The 22289-nt window shown below is 36.5% G+C and overlaps 1 protein-coding gene across 2 annotated transcripts in view; it reads left to right on the plus strand.

Moving 5' to 3' along the window:
* Nucleotides 1–22289, plus strand: part of Crag (DENN domain-containing protein Crag) — a 718705-nt gene that overhangs the window by 606328 nt on the left and 90088 nt on the right. For both annotated transcript variants that reach the window (XM_090406570.1, XM_090406571.1), the window contains exon 28: nucleotides 16484–16903. In XM_090406570.1, coding sequence (XP_090262696.1) covers nucleotides 16484–16903 — 420 coding nt within the window. The remainder of the gene's footprint in view (nucleotides 1–16483; nucleotides 16904–22289) is intronic.

A 22289-nucleotide genomic window follows, 5' to 3' on the forward strand; every position in this document is an offset into this window, starting at 1 on the left:
TTATTACAGTACAGTGTGTTTTTTTATACTATCGATTGTACGGTCATACTGTAGGCCTATTTTGATTTATTGTGTGCATTTGCTTTTGCTTTTTTATACTGTACAGTACATACTGTATTGTCGGCATGAATCACCGCTGTCGAGTGTCATGAAAAAACTGTAGCCTTCTAGAATTTATGAAGATAACTACGGTGATACAAAAAAGCGGAAATTCAAAATGTGCATAATTTGGTTAGAATTATAAATCCAAATGTAGAAATTTCACAAACAGATGTTACGGAATGGATTACAGGTAGAACCGAAAGTGAATTCGAAATCAAATCAGATGCTGAAATTATAAATATGATGCTACAGAATGAATTAGCAGATGATGATGATGATAAAGAATTCGAAGAAAAAAAAAAGTAAAACATGAGCAGTTGATGTTTTTAATGTGTATAGTAAGCAGAATGATACACCATTCCCCAAAATTTTATTGCTAATGCAGCTCCGAGAAGAAGCATTTGAAAAAAAGTTTAGCTTCCAAGAAGCAAAAGAAAATCAGTAACTTTTTTAACAAAGAAATTTAAAAAAATATTTTTTTTGTGTTATTTTGTGAAACTTTTTTTTTTGTGTTGTGTATAAGAAAGTGATATATTTTATGCAAATTAAGTTATGTACTGAGCTATGCAATTTGATTAAATCAGAATCCTCAACAATCCAGATACATACAAACTAAATTTTTTATTAAAATAAACTTGTGTACTGTATTATTTTTTAAGTTTCATATTACAGGACAGCATTTTTTCTATCAGTTAATTCATTTATTTACCGAATTAAATTGATGTATCATTAGAATCTGATTATTTTTGTCTTAAACACTAGTTATTGTTGCCTCTTGGGGGAAAATTCGCTAATTCGAACGAGCTTGGTTTTTATTAGTTCAGATTAGCGAGATACCACTGTACATCAAAGCTATATTCTATTTATGACAACACCTGTGAAAAATTTCATATAGATAGTTTTATTACAGCAAAAGTGATGTTCTAAATTAACATGAGAGTTATGTTAGAGTTAAGATCCTGGATTACCTATATTCTAGTGGTAAGACTTATACGTTGGTTAGACATAACTGGTAATTAATTTACGGAATTAACAACGCATATAAAGTAAATTAATTAAAGATAACTTTAATGAATCACTTCTATATTTCGACAATGTCACATTGTCATCTTCAGGAATATAAAGATATGGTATGTGCACTAAAGGAACTAACAAAGCAAATGAGGAAGAAATTAAGACACTAATTTTGTTCCTAAAGTCCTAATGGTGCCCTCTTGCGGGCTAATTAGTTCTGCCAAACAGGCAGAACAACAAATATCAGGATTTCAGAACACCAAGACTACATCCGGTTTCACCAGTACAGCCGCTCTGGGCTGGCAGACCATGCCTTAGATACCCACCATAAAATTCGTTGGAAGAAGACAAAAATAATCCATCGCAGCAAGTTTAAATACGAAAGATTATTCAAAGAATCTTCAGCAGCTCTAAAAAACTTTCCTAACCTCAACAAATTTGGGTGCATGAAACTGCCCCAAATTTGGGAGACCTTCATTATGAGAACTTCAGCCCAATGGATTACCTATAATCCTATTTACAATTGACTCTAAGGCAGAAAGGTTATGCAGGCAGATTATGTGCCTTCCATATTCCTGGGATTTTTAGACCATCATTATTGTTAAGATCAGGGTGGTTGATAAGAATTTCACAGGCCTCTTAAATTTATGTTCATACCACTTTTTGGTGTGATGTAAACAATAGGTGACTTTTCAGTCAGTTCTATGTATTCAGGGCATGATCAGAAAGGCTGGCTTTACCATAGTTTTTAAATTTAATGTGTTGTTTATGTTCCTTTTTTCAGATAGGAATCGTGCATCCTGTTCCCCCTATATAGGGCAAATTACAGGCGCAATGAATGTGGTATACTCCAGGGCCATCAGAGGAAGTGGATCCTTGGATGAATTGAGTAAGTTCTTTAATTTTGCAGGAGGTTTAAAGGTAGCTTTAAGATTGTATTTCTGTAGTATTCTGTTTTAAACCTCTCTTTACCTCTTTTTAAACCAAGAAATTATATTTACCACCTTTAAACCTCCTGCAAAATCAAAGAACTTACTCAACTCATCCAAGGATCCACTTCCTCAGCTGGAAAAACAAAGAAGTCTTACGTGAAGTAAAAGTGAGCCGAGTAATGAAGATGACCATCATAGAAAGAAAGATGAAATTCCTGGGGCACATATGGAGACATGACAAATGGATTATAAACATATTAAAAGCCTTTCCTTTTGTGAAAAGAATGAAATGAAAGCTGATCACCTGTACACATTGATCAGCATTTATTTCAGACAAATTATGTAGACTAAAACCATGTTAAAAATAATTATTTTAATTTCCCGACATTTTGACCTTCATATTAAGGTCAAAGTGGAGTACACACACACACACACACAATGTTACTTTTCAAACAGTAATTAGACAGAAAAATTAGAAGGAAAGATACCAGTGAAAAGAATAAGACTTATACATTCTTGGAGGTGTTGTTTAGATTAATTGGAAGAGAGTGTAATCTACCAAAGAGGATAGCCAGGGACTGTCCCTTAGAATGATGATGGTGGTCATATGCATAAATATGCATTTAGGTCATATCCTAAATACTTTAACAAAATCACAGTATATACACATTCCCCTCACTATTTTAGCATGAAATGTGTTGAGATTGCTGAATCAAGAGTGCCCTTATCAAATGCATATCGACTTCCATAATTAATGCTGTCCTCATTTCCTAATTCTCTTTGCACATGCCCTTACTAATAAACAAACACAGTATTAAATACTTGTCTTTGGAAAAATCCAAACATAAGTGTTTTATACTATAATAGTTATTGCTTAGAAGATTAGCAAATAATCTAGCTGATGGTCCCCACCAGCAGAGTTGGTAGTAAATACTTTATCAGAAAAACTCTTTTCCAGGATGGCCTTACCTATCCATCCAGTGTATGTGGAGCATCATAGTACATAAAAATCATGTTTTCCGTGATATCTTTCTGATATACAACCATTTCCATCTTAATGAACTTCTAAGGACAAAGAATAACTTGTCATAGTGGCAAATTTCTTCTTCTTTCTCATCCGTCAGATGAAAGGCTAAGTTCCCCATGCGCAAATCTTTGCCATCTGGTTCTATTTCTGTCATCTCTCTGAAGCTCAATAATTGCAACCTTTCCTTCAAAGACTGTTAGATAAATACTTTTTGGTCTACCTCTTGATCATCTTCCTCCATTTATTCCATTCAAGACTATATTTGATAATCTTTGAAAGGATTTTTCTCTGGAGGTGCCCAAAACCATCTTAATTGCTTTTTAAGAATTATAACTATGATGTCTTATTTTTCTTAAGCATTTCATTTTGAATGCTTTGATTTTCTGTATTTCTTTCTGATTGAGTGCCAGGTCTTGGCACCATATGTTGCTTTAGGTATAACAATGGTTTTATAGAGTTGTAATTTGAGGCACTTTGAAATGCTGTTATATTTTGGGTGGACAGGTTGTTTATTTGTTTGTTTGTTTTAATACTCAGTATCGTTCAAAAGCATTATTAATGCCCTAATTGCATATGAGGAAATTGCAGCCAAAGCTTCCTTGTTCACTGAGATTTACCTTATGTTTAGCATGAGGGATTTCATATGATGTAGTGTATTCAGTGTGCCCATTGCCAAAGGTAAATGGTTTATGGTATGAAAGTGAGAGTGGAGAGAAGGTATGTCAAAAATTTTTTGTGTGTGAGTGAAAGAAATGAGAGTTCTGTGGAAAGCAGAAGAATGGAGTAACTAATATTAATGATGTGGGGCAGATAATGAAAGTGTTGTAGAGAATGTGGAAGGAGTGAACAATAGTGGATGAAATATAAATGAGAGTAGGAAAGAAGTAGCTGATGTTGTGTGGATGACAAGGTGACAATAATGAGAGAAATAGCTCAGAGTCTTTCACAGGACCAAACATGAGCTAGAGTGACTAGAGAACTGATTGGTGTGTGGAAGCATGAGGACAAATGGAAGAAAAAATTAATTGGAAAGTTATGAAAGTGTGAGAAACTGGAAGAAAGGAGAAGGTGTTGTTTGGAGTTGCGATGATAAGAGGTGTACTTAATGAGAAAGTGACAAAAGCAGGTGTGAAGATTGAGGATGCTATTTTGCAGAACGCTGAAATGAAAGAATTGTTTTGACTGGCATGAACTGGCATGAAAAAAAGAAGAGTGGGACATTAAAGATCATGAGTCTTACTGCCTTGGTATGATAGTACTGATTTGAGGGGCCATAAATATTGTGCAGAAGATTGATATGCAGTTTATAGATGTATGGATTAAATGTGATGAACAAAAGGACTTGTGGTATGGTGCAAAAAAAAAAGTACTGAACTTAGATACCTCTTTAAATACATGTGCTATTAGATATGCAATTTGACTGCATGCACATTAATAGAAAAGTGCATGTAGAGTTTACACCATTACATTATTTAGCTGTAGCAATGGAAGAAAAGACATTTATTGATGAGTACTATTTTCATTCATACTGAGTTGGTACAGCAAATGGTCCAAGCCTATAACATGTTGGTGAGCAGTCAGTTTGTTCATCATTTCCTCAAGTGTGCCCCACACAATAGTGTCATCATTGCCTTAATCAAGAGGTTCTGACATACTGGGAGTGCTTTGTTGCAATGCAAAGGGCATTCTGGGAGACATGAACTTTTAACACAAATGAGAATCACAGCATGTGCTGGAGCAAGTGTTAACACTCCAAAATGCAATCCGTGGCAATCAGCAATAAAACTTGGGATACTGAGGCAGTCACTACAGAGAATCCTTAAGTAGTTGGGTGCCTTTTTGTATGTCATCCAGGTGGATCAGTGTTTAACAGCAATGGATTATGCTGCATAATGCTATGGGCACGTGCTGGCAAATGTCTATGAAGATCCATCCTTCCTCCATAATGTCTGGTTCTTGGACAAAGCACATTTCCATCTAAGTGGTCATGTAAACAGACTAACAAACAGGTTTCTTGAGACCTGAATATGTCCAAGAGAAACCTCTTCACAATGAGGTCACATGGCGTGCAGTTTCTGGCCATGGCATAATTGGGCCTTACTTCATTGAAGAGGGTGGTGTAACTATGACATTGAATAGTGAACACTGCATCAAGAACGTGTTGGTTCTGTTCACCCAGGATTTGCATAGGATGTGTCATGCATAAAACATTCCATTTCATGCACAGGTATTCCAACAGGATGGAGCAACCTGTCACATATCACGTGGTTCTATTGCCTATTTATCAGAACACTTCCCCTGCCTCATTTTGAGGTTCATGGAATTCCCATATCCTTCACATTTTCTTTATCTCACATCACTTGATGCCTTCATTTTGGGTATGTTGAAGGAATGGGTATTTCATCATGACCTGCCTTCAAACCTTGATGAACTAAGAGATAAAATTGCACAATATATCAAACAGATGTCTCAACCCTTGTTCTCCAAGATGACAGAGAACCTTTGCATGTGCTATGAAATCCGCCTTGAAAGACGAAGTGCCCATTTAATCTGTCATTGTTAATCCTTCATTTTGAGCAAGATTCCACTGATATTTGTGGATGTACATATCATCATGTGTAAACAAATATTTCTTTGTTAATAAACCTGTTTACTCCATAACATATATCATTGTAGTTATTCAGCACCATACTGTATATGCCTAATGAACTGCATTTGAACGGTTTTGGAGCTAGATGTTTAGCAAGAGGTTGGAAATACACAATCGGGGAAACTAGAAGTACTACAGGAGGAGAAGGAGTTCGGGGTGGGGGGGGCAGTCAATTGTGGATTCAGCCACCACTAGGATAAATCAAAGTGCATGTGTACAAAAACAGTTATGCGGTGCCAAATTAAGTTTTACAAGTTTCGAATCTGAATGGGTTGGTAATAGCATTATGCAAGGTAACTGTGGATTCAAGAGGATATTGAAATGCATGTACATGAATTCCAGAAGTATCATAAATAAAGGAGAGAAGTTTTCGAGATTGGTTGATTAAGAAAGATTTTAGGGGGTAGCCATTGGCTAAGAAAGTGTTGAGAATGTAGTTTAGTTCTGTGGTTAGGGCATTGTCATTTGAACAGATAAGTTTAGCCCTGTTGTGTAGTGTCTTAATGACTCCATATTGTTGTGAGGGGGGTTGGTAGGATTGTTGGTGAATGTATCTGCCTGTATGGGTGGGTTTTCTGTAAACTTAGAAAACCAAGGTTCCATTAGGCTGGCAGGTGATTAGTGTGTCTAAGAAAGGAAGGCAGTTGTTTTTTTCCTCTTCCAGGGTGAATTTGATTCTGGGTGTTGGTTGTTTAAGTGTGTTCGGAAGGAGAGGAGTGCATCGGAGCCATGTGGCCAAATAGCGAACACATCATCAACATGGCAAAGCCATATAGTTGGTTTTTATGGGGCAGAGTTTAGGGCTTTCTCTTCAAAAGTCTCCATATAAAAGTTGGCCAAGGGTGGGGAGAGTGTAGAACCCATGGCTGTCCCCTCTATTTGTTTGTAGAATTTTCCTTGCCAAACAAAATAGCCTGAGTTCATTGTGAACTGAAATAGGGCTGTGATATCAGGAGGAAATTTCACTTGGATTAGCTCTAAGGATTCTTTGAGACATCAAAACTGACTATTACATTACGTCAGCGTGTTTGAGTGTAAAGTTTTCTGTGCTGGCTTTGAAGTGGGCTGAGTTTTTTATGTGTGAAGGTGTGTTACCAGTATAGCGTGTGAGGGCTTTGGCCAAATGTTTAGCTAGTTTGTATGTGGGGGAATCAATACCATCCACTATGGGACGTAATGGCACATTTACTTTATGTGTTTTTGGGAGTCCATAAATACGGGGGGGGGGGGTATAGTGACTTCTACAGGCCTTAAGAAGTGATCTTCTTAAGGAGCCTGTGGAGTTTTCTAATTTGTGAGTTGGTGGGATTGTACTCGATAGGCAGGTAAGTAGCCCGATCTAACAATAGAGCATTCAGCTTACCTGCATAATCCTTTTGGTTAAGCAATACTGTGGCGTTCCCTGTATCCGCTTTGGTGATTATTATTTCCTTGTTTTTCTTTAATTCTTGCAGAGATTTCATTTCCTTATTGGGCATGTTGGTTTTTGGTGGTTTTGCTTTGGTCAGAACACAAGCCACATCCAGTCTAATATCATTGGTGACGTGGTTTGGAAGGTGTTGTATCCCCTGTTCAATTTGTATCATAATGTCTTCAGTGGGTATTCTTCTGAACGCAATAGCAAAGTTGCGGTCACGTGAGAGAGCGTCGAGTGCTTCAGGTTTCAAACTAATTGATGAAAGGTTGACTACCATGTCAGTTCACAATAAACTCAGGCTATTTTGTTTGGCTTGGCCAACTTTTATATTGAGACTTTTGAAGAGAAAGCCTTAAACTCTGCCCACAAAAACCAACCATATGGCTTCACTATGTTTATGATGTGTTCGCTATTTGGCCACATGGCTCTGTTGCACTCCTCTCCTTCCTAACACACTTAAACAACCAACACCCCAGAATTAAGTTCACCCTGGAAGAAGAAAAAGCAACTGCCTTCCTTTCTTAGGACACACTAGTCACCCACCAGCCTGATGGAACCTTGGTTTCTCAGTTGATAGAAAACCCACCCATACAGGCAGATATATTCACTAACAATCCCATCACCCCCCCCCTCACAACAATATGGAGTCATTAAGACCCTGCACAACAGGGCTAAACTTATCTGTTCAAATGACAATGCCCTAACCACATTCTCAACACTTTCTTAGCCAATGGCTACCCCCACCCCCCCCAAAAAAAAAAAAAAAAAAAATCCAAAAAATATTAAAACGAATAAACCACAATTCCCTTCGCAACAAGGATTAGTCTAAATCCATCACCATTCCCTATATCCGAGGCACCTCGGAAAAAATTACAAAAATCCTAAAAAAACGTGACTTAACTTCTTGTTACAGACCTTATAATAAAAAATTGACATGCCTTATCTGCTCCACTAAAGACCAACCCCCCCAGACCTACCTGGTGTATACCAAGTCCCTTGTAGCTGTAAGCTGTCCTACTTTGGCCAAACAGGCAGGACAGTTAATATTAGAATTTCAAAACACAAGGACTACATCTGGTTTCACTAATACAGCCACTCTGGTCTTGCAGACCATGCGTTGGATTCCTGCCATAGAATACGCTGGAAGAAACCCACGGTAATACACCATAGTAAATTCAAATACGAAAGGCTATTCATGGAACCTAAGAAACAATCCAAACCTAAACAAATTTGGTTGCATGAGACTGCTCCAAATTTGGGAAACCTACATTAGAAGACCTTCAGCCCAATCGGCCAAGAATACCAACATTGAACGCTAGGGGGCACCATCAGGACTTTTAGGAGAAATAATAGCTTCCTGCTTTGTTCCTCATTTACTGTGTGTTGTGCTCGTGTGCACGTCTTGTATTTAAGTTCCTATGATAATGTCAACGTGACATTGCCGAAATATTGGAAGTGTATTAAAATTTATTTTAATGTATATTCTATAGTATGTTGTAATTTCTTTAAGCTATTTAGTAAGAATGTATAACCAACTTCTAAGCCTTTCCACGAGAATATTCTTAATTGCTGCTTTAGACTAGTAGGTCCACAAGAAGATGTGGATACCATGCTTTGGCAGATTAGCACAGTGAGGGCATGCAGACTATGTGGAGAGATTGGAGGGAGGAATGGGGGACATGGCAAGGTGGAAGTAGGATTTATATAGTTGCTAAGGGATAATTACCTGAAACAATAAGGGGACCAGAGGTTTTTAGAATGCAGGATTTGGTAATAGTATCAGATCTATCCATGAAGATAGACACTCTGCCTCCAGTTTGGGAAAGCGACCATGCAGTCTTGTTCTGGGAGAATGATAAATATAGAAATTCTCTCTCAAGAAAGGATTCATACTGAAATATTAAGCTGGTAATTATGAAAGACTTAGGAGGCAACTTGGAATGGTGCCATGGCTCAAGAAGCTATAAGTAAAGCATGTTAGTAGTGTATGGGAAGTGATTAGGGATTGTTTGAGAGAAGCAGTATCACTTCATACCCTCAATCACAAGGATAAATCAAGTGGTGGTTAAATAGATGTGTAGAGATGCAAAGTAGAAGTTGCAAAAAAAAAAAAAAAAAAATGGAAAACGTTGCACAGAGAATGTAAAAAAAAAAAGTGATTAGTAGTTCTGAGATGGTAGTGTGATGAATTGCTTAGAGGAGAGGTAACTTCTACAGTGTGTCTAGAAGGAGAACTAGTTTAAAAAAAAATTATATATATTTGCCGGCAAAGATTGGTCGATTGATAGAGCCTCTGCTACTAATATCTCAGTTAAGTAAGTTTGAGTGCGGTTAGTAGTTGAAAGGGGACCAATTGTTCGATGCTGTTGGCACACCCTCCCTCGATGAGTCTTTGGACTCCCTGGAGGTGTGAAATAATAATAATATATATATATTCTATAATATTGAATGACTTGAACCTAGGTTAAAATAAAAAACTTTATTTGCACGACTAGTTGCTTCTAAAACTGGACGACTTCTTCAGGTGCACATCAAATAAATACCATAATAACTGAAAAGGAACTGTATTTTAAAAAACAAAACTAAAAGACATCTCAAACAAACTCTAGTTGTATTATTGTGCACATGTGTGCTTATGAGATCTCGAACATGGCAATATTGAATAGTAGAACTGTGAGAGTCCAGTAGGCTGTAGCTTAGGTTGTTGTTAATATGGATGGGGTTGAGTATTATTGCTTTAGATTCTATAATTTTTCTCTCTATCTCGTCACAACAATGGTGAATATTGTCAGTTCTATCCCAGAGTACCTGATTGTGAAGAAGTATAACAGATTGGAATTATATTGTGTTATTTAGATTTTTTTAAATGAATTATAAATCAAAATTTAGTATTATACAGTGCAGCTGAAATTAACTTGAATATTTCACTGAACAAAGTGTAAGAGTGGGTCCAAAGGTTTGGTACGTGTTAGTGTAAGCGCCTGAGGCTGCATAATACTAGGAACAGGTGTGCGTAATAACAGTTCCGTGATTCCTACCACAGAAAAAGTGCTGACTAATCGGAGATCGAGACTAGCCGCACAGGAGGAGATAGGGGGCACTATGTGATGAATAATATAAGTGATTGCAGGAGGAGGAGGAAGAAAGCTTTTTTCCCCGGGATTCGAGGTCGTGAGGAGGTCCAATCGAGGTAGTGGTTTCCAGGCAGAACAGTGGGCGAGGATGCATGGCAGCGGGAAGTTTGAATCGGGCAGTCCATGAAACTACGGATGGAATTCCAGCACGACGCAGCTAACGCTTTCATTACAAGCGGGTGCTATGTCATAGATCTTCCTGTAAAGTCCTCAGATGACAAAGGTAGCCATTGAGCAGATAGAGGATAGCCACTTAGCGGGAATTTAACACCACACGTGATCCAAACAAGGAATCGAACCTCGGGTACTTCCACAACAGTATTAACCAGCAGACCCATTCCGTAATCGAGTGAAGGTAATGTAAACGTTTGTTATTTATGTTTTGGGAGCCTATTTGTATGAAGAAATTTAGATGCAAGAAGTATGAAATGTCAGGATAATGTTAACTAGTGAACTCTTAAGTGATTGTCCCAGTAGGCTATAACCAGATATCGAGATTGTTTAAATGAGTTTAACAGAATTGTAGAGAGAGGAATTATGAGCCATAAATTAATGATAATTTAACTTAGTGTCTCCAGATTTATAGAGGGAATTGTTAGATGAGTGAAGTTTGTTAATGAAGATTAAGTTTAGCAATTTACTAGATTAAAATTTTGCATGCATTAGGCAGCCCTTGAAAGAATCAAGTTTCCTAACTTAGCTTTTATGTATGATAGTAATCTTAGCAAGAGTGAACTTATATAATTGTATAGTGTATTTAAAGTTGTAAAATAAACATGTATTTTTACCCCAAACTGAGTCTTGCCTGACTAAGAGTGTCAACTCACCACTCTAAAATTACGAATTTGTCGCGGGATGTTAAGGTTAAGTTGAGAGGTTTTGCCATGCCATGACTGTCTGAAGGAGTTAGCAGGTATTTATATTTTTGGGTTATTGGAATTGTCTCCCTGAATAGTGCATTTTATTATTATAGGGAATAGACTGGCACAGTCATTAAAAAATATAAATGTGTTTATGCCTAAAAAGGAGATAGGACCAAAAATCCAGGCCAGTACTTAGAGCAACTGCATAGTAAGTTTGATAGATACGATTTAAGTGAATTTGCATAAATAACGACACAACAATAGAACTGATATTATGGCATAGAAAACTGCCTTTAGAAATAGTGGTATCTTTGTTATGTCATTGATGAGGGTTAAACAATAATTTGTCTATAGTCTTCTTTGAGTAGCCATTAAGTAAGAATTTACTTTGAAGTTTATTTTTTAAGTTCCTGTTCATCCAAAAGAAGAGACCAGGCTCGGTGACCCAGGGTAGAGATGGTACCTAACTTCTGCAGAGGATAATGGTGTGAGTCAGCATGAAGGTATCTCTCTGTATGAGTTGGTTTCCTATAAATGGAGAACTTGAGTTGTTCTGTCGACCAGGTAAGTTTAATATCTAAGAAAGAGAGCCATCAACCTCTAACTCAGATGTGAACTTGATATTAGGATGAATATTATTCAGGTGTTCTGGATACTCTCCGAGTATCCAGACCATGTTCCCAGATTAAGAAAATGTTGTCTATGTAGCAAAACCACACCTTAGGTTTTAAGTAGAAGATGAAATGGCTTTCTCCTCAAAGTTCTCTAGGTAAATGTTGGCTATGGAGATAAAGGGTTGCCCATAGCTAATCGTGAATTCTGCTTGTATATGGAGTCTTCAAATTTGAAATAGCCTGAGGAGATGCAGTGTGTCAGTAAGGTGAAGATTTTCTTCGTGACTTTGTTCTTTAAAAGAGCAAGTACCTCTTCGGTAGGAACATTTGTGAATAAAGATACTATGTGAAAGCTAGCCATAATATCTGATTTTGTGATTGTAAAGTCCTTAAGCTTGGAAATAAAGTCTGGAGTTTTTAGTAAAGGAAATTCCTAAAATTCACAAAGAAAATATTCCTCTTCGCTCCATAGTTCGAAGGTATTGATTCTCCAACTTACAACCTTTCAAAATTTCTCGCCTCCTCTCTTAAATGTTTCACGGGAAAATCATTTTATTTTCCTTTATTCCTTTCTGAACTTACAATCAAAAATAAAAAAATTATATATCACTTAATATCATTTAAAGCATGGCAAAAATGAGAGAAATAATGTTTCAAAAAAAGGTAATTTGTTAATAAATTAAGCAATGTATGTTGCAAGTTTTTTCACTTGGTTATACTATAAATTAAAGATGCAAAGATATTATATTCTTGGTTTAATCCTTTATCCAAGTGTAAGCAACAGTTGGCACCTGAAATAACTTCAGAACTGGGCAACTCATATATAGAGACATTTAGCAGAAAAACTGTAATGATTACTTAGATATTGAAAATCACACTAACAGGTAGAGAGGAAGATTATTGTCCCACTTTACAAGCTTATAATTATGCCTCATCTTGATTACTGTGCACATATTTGGCCACCTGGATTTGTTCTTAATTGGGAGCTGCTGGAGAGAACTCAGAGATGAGTGACCAAGCTGGTGACAGGTCTGTGGAACGCTTCCTCTGAGGACAGATTGAAGGGAAGAGACATGATTGAAATTTAAGTTATTAAAGGGTATATTATATCTTATTATATAAGAGTGACATGAAAGAAATTTTTTAATGCATGACAAATAGAGAACTAGAGGTCATCCTTGGAAGTTGTGTAGAAGTGAGGTTAATAAGGGTGTGTCTGTGTGGACTGGATTTTTTGCTTGGAGAGCTTCTCCTTGTGATTATGCTGATGCACTGATGATGACGACCAGTTAGTATCTAGTTGAAATATTTGCAGTAATAAAATTACTATATTCTTGTGAACATGTGCATACAATAAATGAAATAGTTAAGACAAATTTGCTGTTTCATCAGTGACACATTGTAGATAAGTTTTAAACAACATTTTTTTATATAAATGTATTAATGCGTCAATTAAAACAGGTTACATGCTGAACTACAAAGGTGGAAATTACGATCAACTTAGAATACTATCTTTGCTCCCATGGTATCAGTTACTGAATAGGAAAAATGTCAGCAATACTTGCAAATCTTTGAAAAAGTGCTTAAATGAGGCAGTATCTGAATGCATCCCTAGTGTTTGAAGAATAAATAGTTTGGGAGTGAAGTAAGAGATTCACAAGATGATTCACAAAGACTATAAACTTAGGCCAGAAAAGTAACGAGTATTGTGCAGAAAGCTAAATTAGAGTATGAAGAGAAATTGACCATGCAAGCTAAAGGCAATCCAAAAGAATTTTATCGTTATGCCACAAGCAAAAGAAAGAATGAATGTGAAAGAATAACTTTGTTGAATGCAGATATAATGAGATTGTTCAGTTAATGAATGCTCACTTTGCTAATATATATCAACCAGGTGTATGTAACATGGTGCACTGTGCTACTGCTACATTGGATGAAGAGTTAGAAGTTCATGAAAATGAGGTTGAAAAGCTTCTGCATGACTTGGATAAGAATTGGTCAATAGGGATAGATGGAATATCAACCTGTTTGTTAAAGGAGTGTTCAGCTAAATTGGCTAGGCCTTTCACATGTTTGTATAACTTAAGTCTCGGCTCAGGGATGATACCTCAGGAATGGAAGGAATATATTATTGTTCCATTGTACAAGGGTGGTGCAAAATATGATGTATCTAACTACCAACCTATCAGTATCTCTGGTGTGGTAGTGAAGATTTTAGAGAAGTTGGTAAGAACTCGCATACAGAAATGGGTAGACAAACATTCTATACTCTGCATGGAGCAGTACGGGTTTACTAAAGGAAGGTCATGTTTTAGCAATTTGCTCATATTTTCTAACAATGTTACAGCCAAGTTGGATAAAGGGAATGGAATACACTATGATAATGTTGGATTTTTCTAAAGCATTTGATAGGATACCACACAAACGGTAGTTGCATAAGCTGGAGAATATGGGATTGGAATATAAACTCTTGACTTGAATCAGGAGATGGTTGACAGGCAGATATCAAAAAGTAGTATATGTTGGGTGTGAATCTGCCAGATTTAAGGTGACCACTGGTGTACCTCAGGATTAGTCCTTGAGCTATTATTGTTCAATCTATACATTAATGACATTAGGCAGGGTCAAAAGTTAGATGTGCAGTTGTTTGCTAATGATGCTACTGATATTCAGCACTTACAAAATGATTTGAATAAGCAAAAATTTGGGCAAACAAAATGGCTGTCAGTTTCATGTTAGTAAGTGTAAAGTTATGCACTTTGGCTTGATTGGATTTTCCAGCGGATATTATATTAGCGCAGTTATGCTACAAGAAACTAAGGGATCTTGGTGTATTAGTGGATAGGAATTTGAAGTTAAAAGGTCACATTCCAAAAGTTGCAAATATGACTCAGAGGATAATTGCAATGTTGAGGCGAACCTGTAAGGTTTAGGAAGTCATTTTGCCTCTTTATAAGGTTTTGATAAGACCACATCTGGATTATTGTGCACAGATTTGGTCTCCTGGGTTATAATAGGATAAAGAAACTGTGGAAAGGGTGCAAAGAAGATTACAAAGACTATATCCGGATTATGACAACAGATTGTGAGTATGTGAATTACAGACTCTGGCTAATGGGAGAAAGAGGGGGTGGGATATGATGGACTATAAACTTTTGAATGGATGTCATAGGATATCATTGATGAAATTTCTTTGTTATATGGAAGGTGAGGAAAGAACACTGGGGGTGGAGGCATCCATGGAAGTTAGTTTGTTCACAGTCAAGAAAGGGTTAAGAGCTAGGTTTTCTCTTAGAGAGTAGTGAGTGAGTGTGGAATAGTTTGCCTTTAGGGGTAGTGAGTACATCTAGTGTGAAGGAATTTAACAGAAGATATGACAGTTGGTTTGTCCTTGACTCCCTGGAAGTCTCTGATAATAATAATATTTCATGTTCAGTTTAGTCCATTAGCCAGTTCCAGTTGGCTGCCATTGTGAACAGTCTGGTTTATAAACCTAATGTGTGGTTTTATAATTTGTGGGTTTTTTTGCATTAGATGGGTCAGCCAGTTATAGAAATCCCCATCTTCCTAGGTGAGAGCATCTCTCTTAGTCTATTCTCTATTCTTTGACCTGTCCAGCATGAGGAGCCATACTGGTATCCACATTACCACAGCCTAGTTCTGTGAGTCATTAGAACATACAAGCCCTTCCACCATGATAAGGTGGAGATACTATCATAGGGATTTACTGCATGATATTATTTTTATTAATATCATTCCCACACAAAAGAGACAAGGTCTATAGCAAATAAACACTATGCATGGGCTAAATTTATTGTTATATTTATTATGTGCAAAATTATAAGCATTTATGATAATAGAACAGTAAAGATGCAGGAAAAGTTTCTCCTGTATGTGCATGCTACTTAGATGTTGTAATCCCATCTAGGATTCAAAGGACATTATAAGGGCTTTTGTATTACAAATTTGTTAGCTGGTCTCATATTGAAGTGACAGGATTTTTCATCCTGCAAAACAGGCAAACCAGTTGAAAGAACAAACTCTATGAAAAGACAGAATATAGTATTTTCACAACCTTTATTTAAGTTGCTTCACCCATAAATTCAGCTAACAGCATGCCACTTTATGCTATTTAGATTGTTATTTCTTTTCTATTCATTTTTGTTTCATTGTTCTATCACTCGAGCTGCTTTCTATTTTGTTGTGATGTTGGCCATGATACTTTCAGAAAATCCAAAAATTGTCAAACTGTATTTTATATATGATATATATCCATGTGAAAACTATTGCATGACAGTTCTATGGGTAATATTTGTTTCACCAGTACTTTATGTTGCAGGTCAGCAGCATAAAAAAGCTGACTGCTTTCACTACAGTGTTAGTTTATAAACAGCCAGTGTACTGGGTATCAGCTGGTTTGAGCTACATTATTATATGTAAATTGCTATGGAAGTCTCAAGCATATGCCAACAGTGATATTATTTCAAAGTTGCAAGATTGACTTATCTTGGAAATACATTGTTACTCATATAGTTTAATATAATGGTAGATTACCATGTTTTAGCTGGTAAGGTTCTAAAATTGCTTGTATCCATTCATTGTGTTTTCATAATTTTGTGAGCCACATATATAGCATATTTTGTTTGAGCATGAAGGTATTTTGATTTAAAATATATGAAATACATATGTGATATGGATTAAAACAGTTATATATATTTTTTTGCTGATAGGATCCATCTTCTGTCAACAGTATGGAAGTGAGTGAAATGACCACTTATGCAGATGTAAAATTTTTAAAAAATGATAGTCATATTGCTAAAAAAGATTGTAAATGGGAACGTGCTGAGTCATGTCCATCATATAATTCTGTTGGTAGTTTATTAGATGATGCAGATGTCCCCACTGCCAGTTCTGCACCTTCAAAACCATCTCATTATGTTCAAGGATCTTTATCAGCACATTCCTCAGGAGTTGATTTGCGACGTTTAGGAACAAATGATTTATTACACACATTGGAGCCAATCACAGTGCCTTACTTAAGTCCATTAGTATTAAGGAAAGAAGTAGAAAATGTTCTTGAGCATGAGGGGGATAATTGTCTTGCTAAATCAGATTTTGTTGATCAGCATCCAATAATTTATTGGAATCTGGTAAGTTTACAGCTTTCATCTCATATTTCAATTGTAAACTTAATAAAGTTTTAAGAAAATATCAATGCTATATTATTTCCGTGCTGTTGTTGTACTTTGTCAACAAAAATTAGAGCTTTTTGTTTAAATATTAAACAGTAAGCAACATGCATGATAAGGAATTTGTAGAATATCTAATTCAAACTTTCAGTCTGAATCAAGGTTTTATCAAGGTTAATTTCAAAGGTAGTTTGCACTAACTTACACACAGCACATAGTAATGGAAACTATAAGAATTCTGGTATTTAACCATTACATTGAGCCTGAAATGTAGTGAGAAAGAGGTGAGGAAGAGGGATTCTAAACTGGACAGTTAGAATAAATAATTAACTACAATAAAAAAAAGCAAGCTTTTTTTTCTGCATATCAATTTAGTGTCGTGTGTGTATGGAGGGTATAATGAACACTGTCACCATGCATGACAGTAGTAGCATAATAGTTTAGCTAGGCGTCATTTTTTATTTTGTTATAATAAAATTGTTGCCTAACTGATCAAAATCCTATATATATATATATTCTTACTTTTTTTCATGTGCACCTGATGGAGGCTGATACAGGCTGAAAGTGGTGTCGTACTAATAAACTTTGTTTTCATTTCTCTCAGTTCTAGTCATTCAATCCCTTTATAAAAATGTACAACAGCCGAGTAAATCATTCTTCACACACACACACACACACACACATATATATATATATATATATATATATATATATATATATATATATATATATGTATTGCCTTAGGGATTGTTGGTTAATCCACAGTGCTTCACAGTATAAGCAACACCAATAGGAAGAAATATAATCAGTTTGTTGGATGTATAGTCTCCATGCCACTGTCAAACATCTCATTCAATTAGCTAATTCACCCTCTTGCACATCCCAGAGTATATAAAAATCCTTGCGCTTGAAGTTTAGGCTGCTTTGTATACAGACTGGAATATCTGTTAATATCACCTGGATGAAATTTACATGTGCATTCATCTGTATGTCTTGACTTGCAAACCATTCTTTGGATATTCCTTCATACAGGAATAAATGGAAGAAGACATCTTTGCTACATAGAATTCACTATAGATTTGAGAGACTATTTTAGCATTAGTAATGAAGTACTCCTCTCTCTCTCTCTTTCTCACACACACACACACACACACACACACACACACACACACACACACACACACACAGCAAGTATGGTTGCATTAATTTGCCAAAGATATGGGAGATAGTCATTCTGAGACCAAACACAACCTGACTTCACCAAATTAACTTAGTGGTATTTGGCCCATAGAGAACACCTTATTAGAACAGTAGTAGGTCTTTCAGTTAAAATTTGAAATTGTTTCTACAACTATGTTCAATTGCTCATGATCTGTTGTTCATTCAAACTGGTGAAATACTGTTATGAATGATTAATCTAAGATTCCACCACAGATTCCTTCCAGGAGGGATAAAGATAAACACTACAAGGCTACTTCTTAATACACAATCTGCATAGTTTAAGATCTATATCCAGGTTTTCCAAACTGTGTTCCATGGAAGGTGAATAAGTTTTCTGCGAGAAGTTTTCCTGGAATTTGTCATTTTAGTTTTCTAAGCATTTTTCATGAATAAATATTTTATAGTGGAAATATTCTGAGGAGAATAATATTCGTGAATGTGTTGAAAAGCTCAGACCCAGAATGCCTAATAATATCTGTGTAGCAAATGTTAGTGACCAAGCGGCATATTTTTAAACATGGAAATATTCATGAATTATCGTTAATTTTCACACATCGAAATCTTTCAACAATCGAGAAAGAGAATACCGCTGTTTATGACCGATCATAAAAATTGCCTGCGAGTCGATTACAACAATGGGCGGCATATCCTCTGTTCTTAAAACTAAAAGAAATAACATCTGTGTTGCAAATATTAGTGACCAATCAGCAAGGAAGTATAAAGAAAATTTTTCCACTAAAACTGAAGATCAAGGTGGTCTGTGTCCGGTTCTCAAATCTAGTAATACTGAATACTTTCTTCATAAGTTCGTATTGTAGGGTGAAAGTTTCGAAACCGTAGTGCAGTGATTTTTTAAAAGTAATAGGCCTGCAGATTTAAATTTTAATATGAATTAGCAAGGAAGTATAAAAAAATTTTTTTCACTAAAACTTTTTTTTTTTTTTAAATCAGCTAACGCCTTTTTATTCCCGTATACGGGGAATAGGCGAGGCCATTTAGCCCTATCTAACTTTTGGAGACTGAGTGGGCAGTTCAATCTCCACTGGTACCAATCAGAGATAGATGGCCCAAGGCTATCACTAATTAAGCAGTACACAGTGAAGAGAGACGGCTCAAATGTGCCGCCATCTCGTGGTCTCTAACCCTAACACAATATATTTGATGTCTGAAATAATGTGGGTTCTACGGTCGATTTTCTTGAGTTTACAGGACGAAAAACCCGAGTTTCCAGGAGGAAAAACCTGCTTGCCCGTGCCAGAGATCGACTAACTCGGGAACCGGTCGAAAAAAGGCTTAGAAAAATTTCCTCTAGTCGCCGACTAGACTTGAAACCAAGTCTTCCTTCGTGCGGCCAAGCACTAAAAATGACAAGGGACTTTGTTTAATTTTGGTATTAAGAAATCTCTTATTGAAGGTGTTTGTGACGCAACAGATAGTGAGTTATCCACCACCAGCCTACAAAGCGATCTCCAGGATGTACAAAAGGAAGGAAAAACTACCAGCACAGAGGAGAAAAAGTCTGTATTCACTCGTAAGTACTTATAATAATATTATAAATTTTTGGTGATCAGAATGAGATATGTCAATGAAAATCAGCACAAATAATTTAATGATGTTTATGTTTAATTGATGTTTAATTAATAATTAATTATCAATTATTAATAAAAAATCAGCTAAATTAACAATTAATTAATACATTGCAAAATAACCAAGGTGTTCCATGAAAATTTCAGGATTTGTGAAGTGTTCCGTTGTAGGAAAAGTTTGGAAAACGTTGAGCTATATAATGCTTAGACATGACTATTTGGTGATCATAGGCACCTTGCATTTTAATTACAGTTCATCATTCTTCAAGTGTCAACTTTTAGAAAATAATTCCCTTAAAAGCATCAGTGTTTCCAGCTAGAGTGTACAGTGCAGTGAGAGTTCCAAACCAAGCGTTTCCCTTCTTACTAGCATATACTGCTAAGCTTGGTTCCCACACACCAGTTTGATATTTGCAATCTCCTTCCTCTTTTTCACCTCACCTTTTGATTAAAACATTGCACTGAACTGTTTATGACTGTAACAAAAATTGGCTTCTGGCTCACTTGAAGATACGTGTTTCCTGGAAATATGGAGACTGGAAAGTTGAAGTTGCATTAAAGCAAATGCCCTGTATTGTGTGTGTGTGGGATGGAAGGAATGCAGTTACAATGTATGCTTTAATAGTTATATACAGGAAGTCCTCGAGTTACGGATCATCTGACTTATGCCATTCCGTACTTAACAAACGGGTTCCCCATAAGGATAATTAATAATTAAATTCTTAAATTACTAATTCAGGAACTAGTTTCCTTGGGAACTGTACCCTCAATTCTGTGATTATTTTCATGGCTTCACAGAAGAAGACATCGCTGAAGCCAGAAAAACTGTGGTGGATAGTGGCAATGCACTGCAATTGGACATCAATGAAAATTATGTCATTGACTTACTAGAGTCCCATTCACAAGAATTAACCAATGAAGACTATGGAGATAGAGAAGTAGCTGATAGAAACACAAGAACATGAAGAATCATAAGATCCAGAGCCAAGAAAGCTTATGACAAAAGAATTAGCTGAAGCCTTTCGTTTCATTGAAGCAGGATTTACTAAGCTTGAGGAGCAAGATCCTAACATTGAGCGGTTTACAAAGGTTTACCGTGCAGTTAGTGAGAACATCAGTTAGTTGGAACACCAGGTCAATCCTCTCTAGCATCAGAATCTGATCCTAATGTCTCCAGCACCCACTCCATTCTCTCTAGCACCATCTCCATCATCATCTTCTGATTAATGTTCGCCTACCTTCTTGCCTCAGAAATACCCCTTTCAGTAAGCTAGACATTGATGCAACCTTTAATATTCTTTTTGAAATTTCTCCTATCTCCTGTCTAAACTTTTTGTATGAGTTTGTTTTTATGTTCTGTTTGTTTGAATTAAAAGAAAGAGCACAATAATTTCTGTAATTTATTATTACAGTACAGGGGTATTATTATTACACTGTATTATTATTGCCACATATGAGCCATTATAGTATTATTATTATTACGGGCGACTCCAGGGAGTCCTTAGATTCATCGAGGAAGGCCCAAAACATGTCCACACAACTATACGACATTCTCACAGTATCTATCATACCTTACCTTGAACTCTCTCACCATCATAGCACCCATAACAGACTCTGGCAGCTTATTCCACTCATTTACCACTCTAAAAGTAAAGAACCCAGCTCTAACACCCCTGCTAACCACACTCTTGCCCAGCTTCCATAGGTGTCCCCTAGTTCTCCCACCACCAGTCCTGATCTCAAAAATATCCTCTGAATTAATCCTATAGAAACCCTTTAGCAATTTGAATATATCTCCCCTTTTCTGCCTATCAACTAATTTCTGCAACCCACAAATCTTCAACCTGTTCTCATATAGTTCATTCCATAGACCTGCTATCATCTTAGTCACTTGCCTCTGGATCCTCTCCACATCCTTTCCATCAAGAAGGAACCTAGGTGACCAAATCTGGGCACAGTAGTCGAGATGAGGTCTTATCAAGGCTCGGTACAGAGGTACAATAACTTGCTTGTCTCTGCTCGTCAAGGTATTTTTCAACAACCAAGTGAGTTGATGAGCTGATTTAGCTACTTTTGCAATATGTCCCCCTAAACTTCATCTCCCTATCCACCAACACTCCCAAGTCCCTGGCCTCATCAATCTCCTGGAGTACAGTTCCACCAGTGTTGAATACTGCTGCTAATCTTTTCACCCCAAAATGCATAACCTTACATTTTGTCACATTAAATTGACATCCATTCTCCTTAGCCCAGAACTCCAATCTATCCAAGTCATCCTGCAAGATTTTGACATCTTCTGCATTCACTATCGCCCTACCCAACTTTGCATCATCAGCGAACAAATGAACTGTTCCTTTTAGATCCTTCCCTATATCGTTAATGAACAGATTAAACAGCAGTGGTCCAAGAACAGAACCCTGCGGCACACCACTAATCACAGGCCGTCTTTTGGACTCTATTCCTGAATAAACTACTCTTTGATATCTCTCCATCAACCACCCCACCGATCCATCTCACCAACCCTATATCCATTCCCATAT

This window comes from Typopeltis vanoorti, chromosome 16 (assembly GCF_054136105.1).
Source record: "Typopeltis vanoorti isolate ZY-2024b chromosome 16, IOZ_Tvanoo_1.0, whole genome shotgun sequence".
Lineage (NCBI taxonomy): Eukaryota > Metazoa > Arthropoda > Arachnida > Uropygi > Thelyphonidae > Typopeltis > Typopeltis vanoorti.